Raw genomic sequence first — 11,859 nt, 5'->3', positions numbered from 1 at the left:
AAGAAATGGCAGTATTTCCCAAAGCCCAGGGGGACGGTGAGGAGAGCCCCACGAGCCAGCCCGGCCTGCACGAGGGGCAGGTCCCCCTGTGGACGGGGGGGAGCTTTGTGAGACCCTCGGGCTCGCAGGACCCTGGCCGCGGCCAGGAAGGACAGCCACGTCGAGGTCCAGCGCGTGCGAGGGCCTGGGCGCCCGGCGGCGGTCACTGCGCTCCCCGCCGCGTCTGCACGGACAGGCGGGTAAGTGGCTCTGGACTCACCTGGTCCCCAACCGGCTGTGCCTTAAACCGGCCCCAAACCATCACTGCAGCCGCCGCCCCGCCCCGCGCCGCAGGAAGCCACCAGCCGCTCTGTGGTCTGCATCGTTTATTAAATACTGACCCTCACACAGGCATTTACAGGCGTCACTCGCTGGACCTCTGCTTTCAACACATTTTTAAAACTTTTTTTTTTTTTTTTTGCAGAAGAGTCTCTTGCAAAATGAGATCCAGGTACAAAACTCAGCAACAGATCTGGCGTCTCCTCTCTCACTCTCCGTCCACCCGCAGGAGAAGCACGTGACAAAGAAAGAAAACCAAAACGCGGCTCTTTCACTAGAACCACGTGTCCGTGCTCAGTGCGGAGCGCTCACGGGACGAGCCCCTGCGTCTCTCTGCGGGCTGCATGGAGACACCGCGCAGCCCCCGCCGCACGCGGGTTCAGACGAAGGGAAAACCGCCTGCCGTGGGGACCAGATAACCTAGGGGCCACCGACGGCGCGTTTTGTAGCGCGACACCGACATTCTCCAGGAGCGGACATCGACGGGCCAGCGGGATGCACGGGCCCCTTTAAGAAAGTCTAGTAACTTCACAAGCTAACGTCTGAGCCTCTAGTTTAGCTCTTAGGCAAAGAAATAGTTTAAACGAGCCATTTGGAAGCTTAAAAGGGCCTTTGAAGCTGAAGTTGCTCCTTAAAACGAAGGCGGACTTGCCGCTGGGGAGGCTGGGGGCGCCGACGCCACCAGTGACGGCCACGGCGTCCCCACAGGAGCCCCCGCGGCACGGCCCCCGGGCCCCCGCGCCCCGGCACTACATTTTGGCAGCAGCATTGTTAGACATTTGTCACATAATGTGAACACGCCGGCTCCTAAGACGCGGGCTCCCTCCGGGACGCTGGGGCGCTACAGAGTCACTGTGATCGCGTAACCGTATTGCACAGTTTATAAAAAACATAAATACTGGCTAGTCTAGATTTAAATACAAAATACATGTCCTATAGCTTTAAATCTATACTCTGGTTCAAGTGCAAATCAGGTGCTTTCTGGAGTCCTTTCCAAAAAAGGGCATTTTTAATATATTTTGGCACAAATGAAAGGTCACCGCGCCAATTCTAATTACAATACGTACATCCAACCTCGAGAGTAGCGATCATGTACATCCAGTATAAACGGAGTATTTACAGACGCAGCCGGAGCCGCGGGGCGAGTGGGGACCGCCGCCCCCACGCCGGCGATGGGAGGCGAGTCCGGCCCGGCGCTCACGCGGGCTGCTGGGGGTTGGCGTTCATGTGCGGAGGGTGTCCCAGGAGGCCGATCCGCTGCTTCTGCTTCCTCTGTTCTGTCATCTGGAAAGTCAGAAAGTTTCCTCATCAGCCCAGACACTTCCTGTGCGTCAGCGCCTACGGCGAACCGTAGGTTTACCTCTGTGGTTATGGTTTGTACTGAAACCCACTTTCTACACAGACTGTATCTCTCACACGCAGGCGGCTTCAGAAAGAGCCCGCCGGCAGGTGGGGAATTCTGGGGCCCAGCCGTGCGCGGGGCACTCAGGGCATCGCCTGTGGCCCGGTCACCAAGAAACGACAGACCGGGAAGGCCGGGCGCTCGCCGCTTCCCAGACCCCTTCCCAGGGGCATCCAGACTCCCCGGGAGGCGACGCTTCCTGCCCAGCGAACAGCAGAGCGTGTCGGCCCGGCCTGGGAGGCTCCGGGTCCTGCTCCCCGGCAGAGCCAGAGGCAGTCCTAGCCCGCCTGCCCCCCCCCCCCCCGGCTCTCCCGTGGGGGGTGTCTGGGTCCGCCCGGGGTTTCGGGGCAGACTTCACTCTCTGCATTAGCTGACATGGGTCTCGGCCCGTTGGTCCCAGCCCTGGATTGGATGCGGGCGCCCGAGTCCATGAAGACGGCGTGTGACCTGCTCGTTAGCTAACGTGGCCTCTGCTCCCTCAGGTCCGAGGAAGTCGGGCGGAGCAGGGACAGGAACGGGCTTTGGCATCACACCCGCTTCCCATGGTCTGATGTTGCCTCAGTTTCTCCCGCCGCACAGGGCGATTCCTCAGGGGAGCGGGAGGGTCGTGTGCACGTCTCAGGACAGTGTCTGTCTGTCATGTGGTCGACGCTTAAACCTTGGTTTCTGCTCGGACTGGTTTTTGGTACAAAGTATCCCGAGGAAACGAAGCGGGCCTTACAGAAAACATGGTTTTCAAATCGGAGTCCTAGTCCCCGGCCCCTGGGAAACGCCTTCTGTTACGATTTAGCAGACGTTTTCCCAGGAGTCAGCGCTTCCGAAACGGCGCTGCCCACACAGCTTTCGTAAGGGACACGCAGGACACCCCCAGGCCCCGAAGGCTCCCCAGGTGAGCGAGGAGAAGGGAAGTGTCAGGACAGTGCCCTCTCCAGGGGGGTGGGGGGGAACAGGGCGGCTGTCTTGGTTTAAATCGTTACTGTTGCCGAGGCGGGGGGGGGGGTGGGTGTGTGTGTGTGTGTGTGTGTGTGTGTGTGTCTTGCTCCGCACGCCAGTGTGAGGCGAGGCAGCCAACGCCCTGCGGGGTGAACGGTGCACGAGATCACACTCAGTGCCCGCATCCCACGGGTGGGCGGCATCGCTGCGTAGCACGCGGAATAGCACATGGTTCCCAGCCTCCTGGCCCTGTAAACAGCCCCCCGTCGGCAACAGTAGCGATTTAAGCCAACACGGCTACCCCGGCGCTGCCCTTGTCCGTTACGCTGGGATCTGGACCAGATCCGGAAGAACAGCTAAGTGACGAGGCCACTTCTGCGTCTCCAGCGCTCTGGCCAGTGAATGCCTTCTTTCATGGCCCTTTAACAATAAGCCACAGGCCCTTGCTCGCTAGTCGTTGGTTGGTTGTGTGTCTCAGTCGGGAATTTTCCCTTCGGGGGGCAGGGCCCGCACCATGGCCAGGAGGAGCCGGCAGCCCTGGTGGCAACGTGGGGCTCTTTACGCCGAACAACGTGAGCGTCAGGCACCGAGGTCCATGAAACTCAGCTCTCCTTGCGAAGTCGATTCTCAGATACATGCACTGAACCGGGGGGGGGGGGGGGGGGTAGTGGGGGGCCTTCCTCTCCCAGGGCCACGTGCGTGTCTATAACATCATTCTCAGGCCACACAGATCATCCACTAAAAACCAGCCTGCTCTGCTTGGTCAGACATTTCACTCACTCGCCCTCGTGCCGGGGCAGGGCCAGGCCACGGGATTTCGAGGGCCTTGTATGGCCCGGGCCAGACGCACCCCTCCTCTGCATTAAAAGTCTGTTATGTAACAAAAACTGTCCTCTGATTCCTCTGAAAGAAGCAATTTTCCCCAACGAAGAGCAGCTGTGCTGAACGCCAGCCCGGGCACTTTAAATGGAAGCAGATGGCGCCTGATCGAGCCCCCGACCATAGATCGCTGGTCTCCTCCTGTTTCTTTGTGGCCTGATTATCTTCTGAGAAAAAAACCAGTTTAATTTCTTTTTAAAAAAATATTGATTGATCGGTTTACTTTCGCTTAATCATTATGCGAGGATACTTTTCCTATTGCTAGAGAGAGTGGAAGGAAGGGAGCCACAAGGAGAAAGAGAGAGAGAAACATTGATACGAGAGAGACACATTGATGGTTGCTTCCCATGTGAGCCCAGGCCAGGGAGGAGCCTGCAACCGGGGTACATGCCCTTGGCCAGAACCGTACCCGGGACCCTTCAGCCTGCAGGCTGATGCTCTATCCACTGAGCCACACCAGCCAGGGCAAAAACAGTTCAATTTCCAATTCACTCGCAGGGGAGGCCTTCGGGGGAGACCTCCAACGGCCGCCTTCCCAACAGCAGCTCAGAAAGGGCAGGACCACCCAGTTCCCGCCCCACAGACGCTAACACCACCCACCAGGGGCCCTCCCGGATCTGACAGGTGCCCACTGCGCTCGCTCAGCTGTGCCAAATGGCCATGTTGGCCTCCCAGTGTTTGGGTGCATGACGGCAGTTCTGAAACCTTATGGCTCTTTTCAGAAAAAGGACTAAGAATTTAAACAGTCAACCGTGAAAGGCAATCAGAGCACAGCCCTGTCCTTCAACCATGAAAGACAGAACACGTGAAAACAAAAGCACACGCAGCGCCCAGAACCCAGCCGAAACCGGAGCGCCCACCTGCAGCCTCTGGGGGCGCCTCACAGGGCGGTGAGGGCCGGGCGACACACCAGGGCCCAGTGCAGACTCAGGCGCCGGGGAGCCCGCCCTCCCCCACTCGGGGCAAAGCGCCGATCCGGGCCGAGAGCTGGGCACCGTCTGCAGACCTGAGCCCTGGGGCAGCAGCGACAGGCTGCCCATCGGCCCACTGCCCCTCCTCGGGCCTGGCCCATGCCTGGACCTGCAGCCACTCAGCAGGGGCCTGGCCAACGAGGGAACCAGGACGGTGGCTTAAATGCAGCCCAGACCTACCCCTGGGGCTGCACGTAGTGTCCTGGGTGAGGAGCGAGGAGATGGGAGGGCACAGAGTCCCTCGTCACATTTGTGTGTGTGTGTGGGCTGTGTATGTGCGTGGTGTGTGTGTGGTGTGTACATGCGTGTGGGTGCGTGGACACGCGTGCTCACAGGCAGCCCCCCCTCCTTACCTGGTCCTTGAGCTCGGACAGCTGGCCCGAGAGGTTGGAGACGAGCTTCATGGTGGACTCGAGCTTCTCCTGCAGGTTCCGCAGCTCGTTCTGCTCGCCCTCCGAGTCGCTGCTGACCAGGGACATGGCTCTCATCCGGGGGAACCAGTCGAGGTTTCTCTCCTGGAATCGCGTGGGCAGAGAGTGGGGTCACCCCGGGGAGGCGAGGCCGGGGGCCGCGGAGCACCGGGGCCTGGCCCCCTCACGCGAGGCCCGCTCGGTGCCGCACAACGGGGGGATGCGGGCCGTTTTAAAAACCAGGTCCCGAGTACCCTCTTAACTGAATAAACGGAACTCTCTCGATTCCTAGAATTCCTTAAAGTTAAACGTGGGGAAAGTCGGCTTTGAAACAGGTTCCCGGTCTGCAAGTATGAGTGCTGCCCTGGGAACCCGATCTTTGCAGACCACAGGGCTGATGAGCGTTGAGTTTAACGTTGTGGTGAAACACCCCCCGAACCGACCACCTTCCGCTCAGCTGCCCGCCCAGTGGCACCTGTGCACTCGCTGTCGCGCAGCCGTCACGCCACCACCCGGGCCTTCTCGTCTCCCCAGCTGACACTCAGGTTTTAGAGAGAAAACCCAAGATCTCAGAGAAATGTCACCCTTGCTGCAGGCCATGTCGGGCCCCTGCCCCGTCCTAGACACAGAGCGCGGACCATCCCCATTCCTCCAGCACAGGCCGGTCTGCCCTTTGCCTGCTTCCAACCTTAATACCTAATGCAGAGCTGGGAAGCCTCGCCCCTAACCACACACACAGCCCAACTGCGGGCACCGCCGGCTCCTGCCCTGCGGGCGGTTCCCAACCTGAGGCCCTGGGTGGGTCCCCGGGGCTGTAAGTCAGATCTCAAACCCCCAGCAGCACCTGGGAGTGAGAATCAAGGAGCAGTTCTGGCCCTGGCCGGTGTGTCTCAGTGGATAGACCGTCGGCCAGCGGACTGAAGGGTCCCGGGTTTGATTCCGGTCAGGGGCATGTATCTGGGTTGTAGGTTCAATCCCCAGTGGGGAGGCATGCAGGAGGCAGCCGATCAATGATCTCTCTCATCACTGATGTTTCTCTCTCCCCCCGCCCCTTCTTCTCTGAAATCAGTAAAAACGTATTTTAAAAGAAAAATGAACATTCTGGCCAAACTGCCTCTCAATTCCACGTAGCTCTGACCCCAGAGCCCCTCTGCACGGAGTCCTAGTCTCGAGGGACCGTGAGGAGCCCCCCCTGTGCCGAGTGCAAGGCAGAGACCACCGCACCCGCTCGCTCTCTCTCCAGCTCGGACGGCACAACACGCCGGCTTGTCTGGGCTAACGCCCCTGCCGCCCGCGCCCACGGCCCCGGCAGCCAGAGCCCGGGGCCTGTGCCCATCGGCAGGATCCCGCCTTTACGTCTGTTCAACATCAAAGCCGCCTGGTCTCGGCTTCGGCTGCATTTTTTTGGGAAAGTCATGTTCAACCGAGACACTGTTTATACGTGAACTCATCCCGGGGTGTGTGTGTGGTCGAGGGTGGGGCCGGGCGGCTCTGGGTCCCCCGAGCATGTGTCGCCGGGTCTGGCCGCCCCAGTGCATCCCCGGCCTCCTGGCTGTGGCACCGAGCATACCAATGTCATTAGGCACCGTCTGCCCGGCCTGCAGTCCGGCCAGCGGTTCCCGGCACAGCCGCTTCCTGTGTCAGAGCACAAGGCGACCGCAGCCACAGCCGGAAGCTGGCTGACCACAGCGCTAAGCTCTGGTGCGCTCTCTTCTAGGTAAAGCTGGAAAAGTCCCCACAGAGCCAACGCTGAGGCCTCAGACGCGGGGGCGGCGCAACCTCTCGGCTTGTCCTTGACTGGAAAGGGGGGGTGTGAGGGGGGGAGAGAGTGAGGGAGGGTGTGTGTGTGTGAAAGAGAGAGGAAGGGAAGGGGAGAGGCAGAGGGAGGGGGAGGGGGAGAGGGAGCTGGATTGTGTGTGAAGGGCTCATCATTCTGGGAAGTGTGTCCTCTCCCAGGCTCCCTGCGGGGCTGTTCTAAGACCGGGAGATGGGTCTCAGGTGCAGCTGTTTACGGCGTAAACAACGCACAGGGTGCTGAACCTCCTGTTCGTCTACAGCCAGACTCTGGGACAGAGCCTGAGGGTGACAGGTGCCGCGGAGAGAGGTGCTGGGAGGGTGGGCTGCGGGCTCCCTGCCGTGGAGAGGGCCCCTGGGAAGACCCAGCAGGCAAGGCTGTCCTTGCAACTCAGATGGCGACCGACTGCCCACCTCCCCCAGCGGGTGACAAAGGGGGCTTCCCGGTGCCGAGGTGAGGGCGGGCCGGGAGGGCGGGGGACCAGGACAGAGGCTGGGCCTCCTTGGCTCCGACAGGGAGCGCGAGGATGCGCGGACCGGCCACCTGCCTGGTGTGAGTGCGGCCGTCTCTGCGGCAGAGGAGTCCCCTTCAGCCCCCTCTCCCGAGACCACAGCACAGAGCAGCCTCCGCCGCTCCGGTGAGAAACGGTGACCGGACACGTGTGGGCAGGGGCTCGGCATCGCCCTTTATAGTGTCGGCCACGCATTTCAGCGAAAGCCACTGCACCGAACCAGTCCCGACCCCGGACACGGGAAGAAGATGGGGTGGGGGGGGGGTGACGAGGCCGGGCACAGAGGGTGTCCGGGGCGGCGGGAGAGAGGGGATCCTCGTGGGCCGGCCCCACCTTCCTCTCCTCCGTGACCTGCGTCCTCCCCAGCGGCGATGCCGACCCTGTCGTTACAGCCCGGAGTGAGCCCGAAGGTGAACCCTGGCTCAGCCCGTCACAGAGTAAATAGCGGCCTCATCTGTTGTAACAAATACGCCGCCGCAGGGACACAAAAGGTCACTAGCGGAACCGGCGGGGAGGGAGCATGGGAAGGCCGCACTTTCTGCGCGTCTGTGAACCTAAAACTGCTGTAAAACAGTCTAGCAATGAAAAAAAGGACCCCACCCGTGGAACTTGTTGGCCGGCCCCAAACCCCACCCGTGATCCCGGCAGGTCGCGGGTGCGTTTCCACGGCAGCCCTGACGACAGTGTCAGCAGGAAGGACTGGCGTCCGGCCCCTCCTGCTTGTGGAGGGTGACCCCCGGCTCTGCCTCCTGGGTCCGTGGCTGTGAGGAAGGTCCCGGAGGCAAGTGCCCTGGGAGGCAGGAAGCCAGTGCCGCGAGCAGCCCCAGTGGCAGAGCGGCTGGGCGTTGGCCCGCGGCCGCACCGTCCAGGGCAGCTCCGTCCGCCCTCGGGCGCGGCTCCAGACACTTTCTCCAGCGCAGCTGCTCCCGTCGCTGGCGGGCGGCTCGTGGGCAGGAAGGACATTCCCCGCAGCCACGTTACGTAACCTCCAGCTGCCGGGAGGGCGGCGGTCGCCCCAGGCCAGTTCCTGGCTGTTCCGGATGATCCCGAGCAGGAGGTCACGGGCCAGCAGGGAGGGCCGCACCCGGCGCTGATGCAACCCCTCCGAGAAGCCGCTGCAGAGCCACTCGGGGCCCAGGTGGCGGGTTCCTGGCCCAGGGGCTGCGAGAAGGCAGCGCTGACCGCTGAGCAGCACGGCTGGGTCCCAGGTGCCCCCCCAGGGGAGGACGCAGGAGGGCACGGAGGAGAGGCAGGTGGGGCTGGCGACCGCAGCAGGACGAGGGCGGGCAGGTCCGATGGAGATGCCTGATCGAGACCAGTCGGCCCAACCTGCCCTCAGCTGGCTCAGCCCTTGTTAGGCAACCTCCCTGCCTGGCGTCTCAGCTAAGATGACCCCCTCCCGGCCCCCCCAGTTCCCAGAGTTCACTGTGGTGTTTTGGCGACTTTAGTTTCCCCATGCCTGCCTGCCTGCCTTTTTAAAATCCTTACCCGAGTATATATTTTACATTGATTTTTGGAGTGAAAGGGAGGAAGGAGAGGGAGGATGGAGAGAGACTGGTTGCCTCCCACACCGCAGCCCCGCCCCCGCCACAGACCTGCTTAGCCCACGAGCCCCCACGCGGAAGCTGCCCCGTGGACGGAGCTCCAGGGGAGAGGCTGTGCTCGCTCGCTGGCTCCGCAGAATAGAACCGAGAGCCGGTCCCCGTGTGTGCCCGTCGGAGACCCAGGGCTCCACCTACACCCGCGTCTTCCGCCGTCCTCCCAGCCCGAGACAGCGTCCGGAGCGCGGACTCAATAACCGGACTCCCCCAGGGCCCAGAGACGGCAGTCTGTCCGGCTCGTGGGCCACACCCCCAGCGGCACAGGGCACGCGGCCTGGCTCTGAGCCACAGTCGCCAGTTGGAGCAAAGAGGCCACAACGGTGTGGAGGCCGAGGAGCCTCGGTGGGGCCAGGGCGTGGGGGGGTGGGGGAGGGCAGCCCATGGGGTCTGCACTCGGGAAGGAGCAGGAGGCGGGCTGAGGTCACGCCTTGGACAGGCTCAGGGGGGAGATGCCTGGCTGTGAACCCCGCCTTCCCGACGTCATGTTGTGCACGGCCCAGGGACCACCTGGGAGCCGCTGACGCCTGCCCTGCCTCAGGGTCGGCTCCTGGGAGACTCTGTGACACGCCAGCCGCCCTCCCGTCAGACTGGGGTCGCTCCTGCGGGAGGTGCGGGCGGAGGGACCACAGAGGGAGGCCCCTGGGAAGTGCGTGGGGCCCGAGGGCAGAGTGTGGGAGCCTGGCGGGAGTTCTCTCCAGTGCACCGGGCGGGGCAGGCCGCTGCTTCCAGCCACCGGCACCCGCCAAGTCCCTCCTCACCCCCCTCGCCCGTGTCCTTGAACCCTGCCCTGGTGCATTCTGGGAGTCGTGTCAGAGGGCAGAGGGCTGTGTCCTCACCCACAGCGAGGGCTTGAGGGGCCCTGAGGACATGGCGAGGGGGGAGCCGCCCAGGTGGGCAGGAGGCCCGAGAGAGCACCGCCCAGGCCACTTCTCTCTCCCAGGAACTCAAGAGGCAGCCCCTCAGGTTCCAGGATAAAGCCCAGCCCGTCATCACCGTCACCGGCCACCTGCCCGCCCATCAGAGGGTCCCTGCCCCGCATCACAGCCGCCGCCTGCCCGTGGTGAAGCAGACGGGGTGACAGGAGAGGGAGGGGCTGGTGCACACCCAGGTCCTGTCTGCTGGGCCTCCCGCAGCGAGTGAGCGCTTATGTTCACGCTCCTCCTGCTGCCTCCGCCGCCGCCCTCCCCGCCTGCACGCCGGCCTCACTCTCATCTGTGACCCCGAGGAGCTCTGGGTCTGCAGGGGGCCCTGAGCCGCCCAGCCTCCCCGGGCCCTCGGGGGCGGCCGCTTTGGAAAGTGCCGTCTGCAGACCTGGCAGCGCCAGGCTCTCGCTCGCTGGGGTCAAAGGTGCAAGACCCAGCCGGCTCCCCCGAGAAACAGAGGCCATGACACGCTGGTTTTGGGTTCCCATTCTGACCTTTGCCCTTGTTAGCACAGTTTCCTGGCTGTGCTTCCGTCTTATCACACACAGATAGCGAGGCGGGGCCAGGCCCTGCTGGAAGCTTCTCACAGCTCCTCCGGGCTGTGCAGGGCAGGACCTGCTGATGGGACCGATTTGCCCGGAAAATGTACCAGGAGCTGTTTTCAGGGAAAAGGGCTTTTCTGACTCGAACTGACACGGGTCTCAGCACAGCTTTTTCCAGGCGTGCGGGCTCCTGACTCCCCTGTGTGAAGGAAAGCACCCCGCTACCCCCCAAGGCACCCCGCTACCCCCTAGAGCACCCCGCTACCCCCAGGGCACCCCGCTACCCCCAGAGCATCCTGCTATCCCCTAGAGCACCCCGCCACCCCCAGAGCACCCCACTACCCCCCAGAGCACCCGGGGGCTGCGCCAGGACCTGTGGCCTGGGCCACTGCCACTTTGCTTCCCTGTCCCTGACAACTTGGTTCTGCCGCGGGCAGGTCACAAACACAGGAGGGAGCACAGGGGGATCCTGGGAGGGAGCTGTGTGTGTGTGTGTGGGGGGGGGGTAGGAGGGAGAGGGAGAAGGAGGGAGGGAGGGAGCTGTGTGTGTGTGGGGGGCGGTGGGGTAGGAGGGAGAGGGATAAGGAGGGAGGGAGGGAGGGAGGGGGTGAGAGCGCTGTCTACCGCGGCCGTGAGAAACAGCCAGCACCAGGCTGCAGGATGATGGATGGGAGCTCAGTGCGTGATCCGCAGGGAGCTACGCCCGTGCGATGAGTCACCTGGGCGTGGATGCCCAAGTCTGGCCGTGGTTCTGGGGAACTGTCTTTCCCCTTTAATGTGCAACCCCCTCCCCGCTCCACCCACCCCCCGCCCGCCGTGGCCACCAAGGACAGCTGCCTGGGACCCGCGTGGTGCCTCCACGCGCCCTGCCTGAGAACAGCGCTCAGGCCTGCAGCGGCGTCCCCTTCGGGACACGGCAGCCTGGCTCCCTAGCAGCCAGAGGTTAACTGGGGACTCAGTCCCTCCACCATGTGGTCCCCCAGGAGGGCTGGGCTGGTCCAAACACAGGAGCCAACCACGCTGGACTATGCCGGCGATCACTTTCGAAAGGCACCTCTCAGAGACCAGCTCTTATTTAAGGCAAAAAACACAAAAGAAAGAAAATAAACAAAAACACCCGTGATGGGGAAGGAGGCCGAGCGCAGAGGTGGCCCCTCGTTAAAGCCCCCGCCGTCACGTGGCTGCACTCATCTCCCCCAGCCTCAGTGTTTCCTCCTTTAAAGTGGGGACGCACCGCCCACTGCTGCTTCCGAAGGTCACCGCAGAGGACAACAAAGGCTAGAGCCCAGGCCTCGTCCAGGGAGAGGGCTGGTGGACGCAGAGGCCGCGTTCTGCGTGGGACCCGGGCTGCTCACCTGGATCATCTCGGCCACGTAGCTCTCGGGGCCCGTGTACTCCGTGGAGTCCTTCACCTTCACCAGGACGATGAAGCACAGGTAGTGCCACATGTTGTGCTCCTCCTTGATGTGCTCCTCGAAGGTGACCGTCTTGTTGTCAAACTTGTCCCTTTCCAAGCCTGCAGAGGGCGGGAGGCGGCCCGTGAGCACACAGGCGGGGCTCCTGGGTTCTGTCGG

General features: G+C 62.8%; 1 protein-coding gene across 9 annotated transcripts in view; it reads right to left on the bottom strand.

The window, feature by feature from the left end:
* Window positions 1–352: 352 nt before the first annotated feature.
* The window catches only part of ITPR1 (inositol 1,4,5-trisphosphate receptor type 1), a 173,759-nt gene continuing 162,252 nt past the window's right edge, over window positions 353–11,859 (bottom strand). For all 9 annotated transcript variants that reach the window (XM_059664569.1, XM_059664570.1, XM_059664572.1 and 6 more), the window contains 3 exons: window positions 11,641–11,801; window positions 4,857–5,018; window positions 353–1,602 (listed from right to left, as the gene is read on the bottom strand). In XM_059664569.1, the coding sequence (XP_059520552.1) occupies window positions 1,516–1,602; window positions 4,857–5,018; window positions 11,641–11,801 (410 nt within the window). In that variant the 3' untranslated portion in view covers window positions 353–1,515. The remainder of the gene's footprint in view (window positions 1,603–4,856; window positions 5,019–11,640; window positions 11,802–11,859) is intronic.

This window comes from Myotis daubentonii, chromosome 14 (assembly GCF_963259705.1).
Source record: "Myotis daubentonii chromosome 14, mMyoDau2.1, whole genome shotgun sequence".
In the NCBI taxonomy this organism is placed as follows: Eukaryota; Metazoa; Chordata; class Mammalia; order Chiroptera; family Vespertilionidae; genus Myotis; species Myotis daubentonii.
Note: the sequence above shows the minus strand (reverse complement) of the source record. Positions and strands in the feature narration are given on the sequence as shown.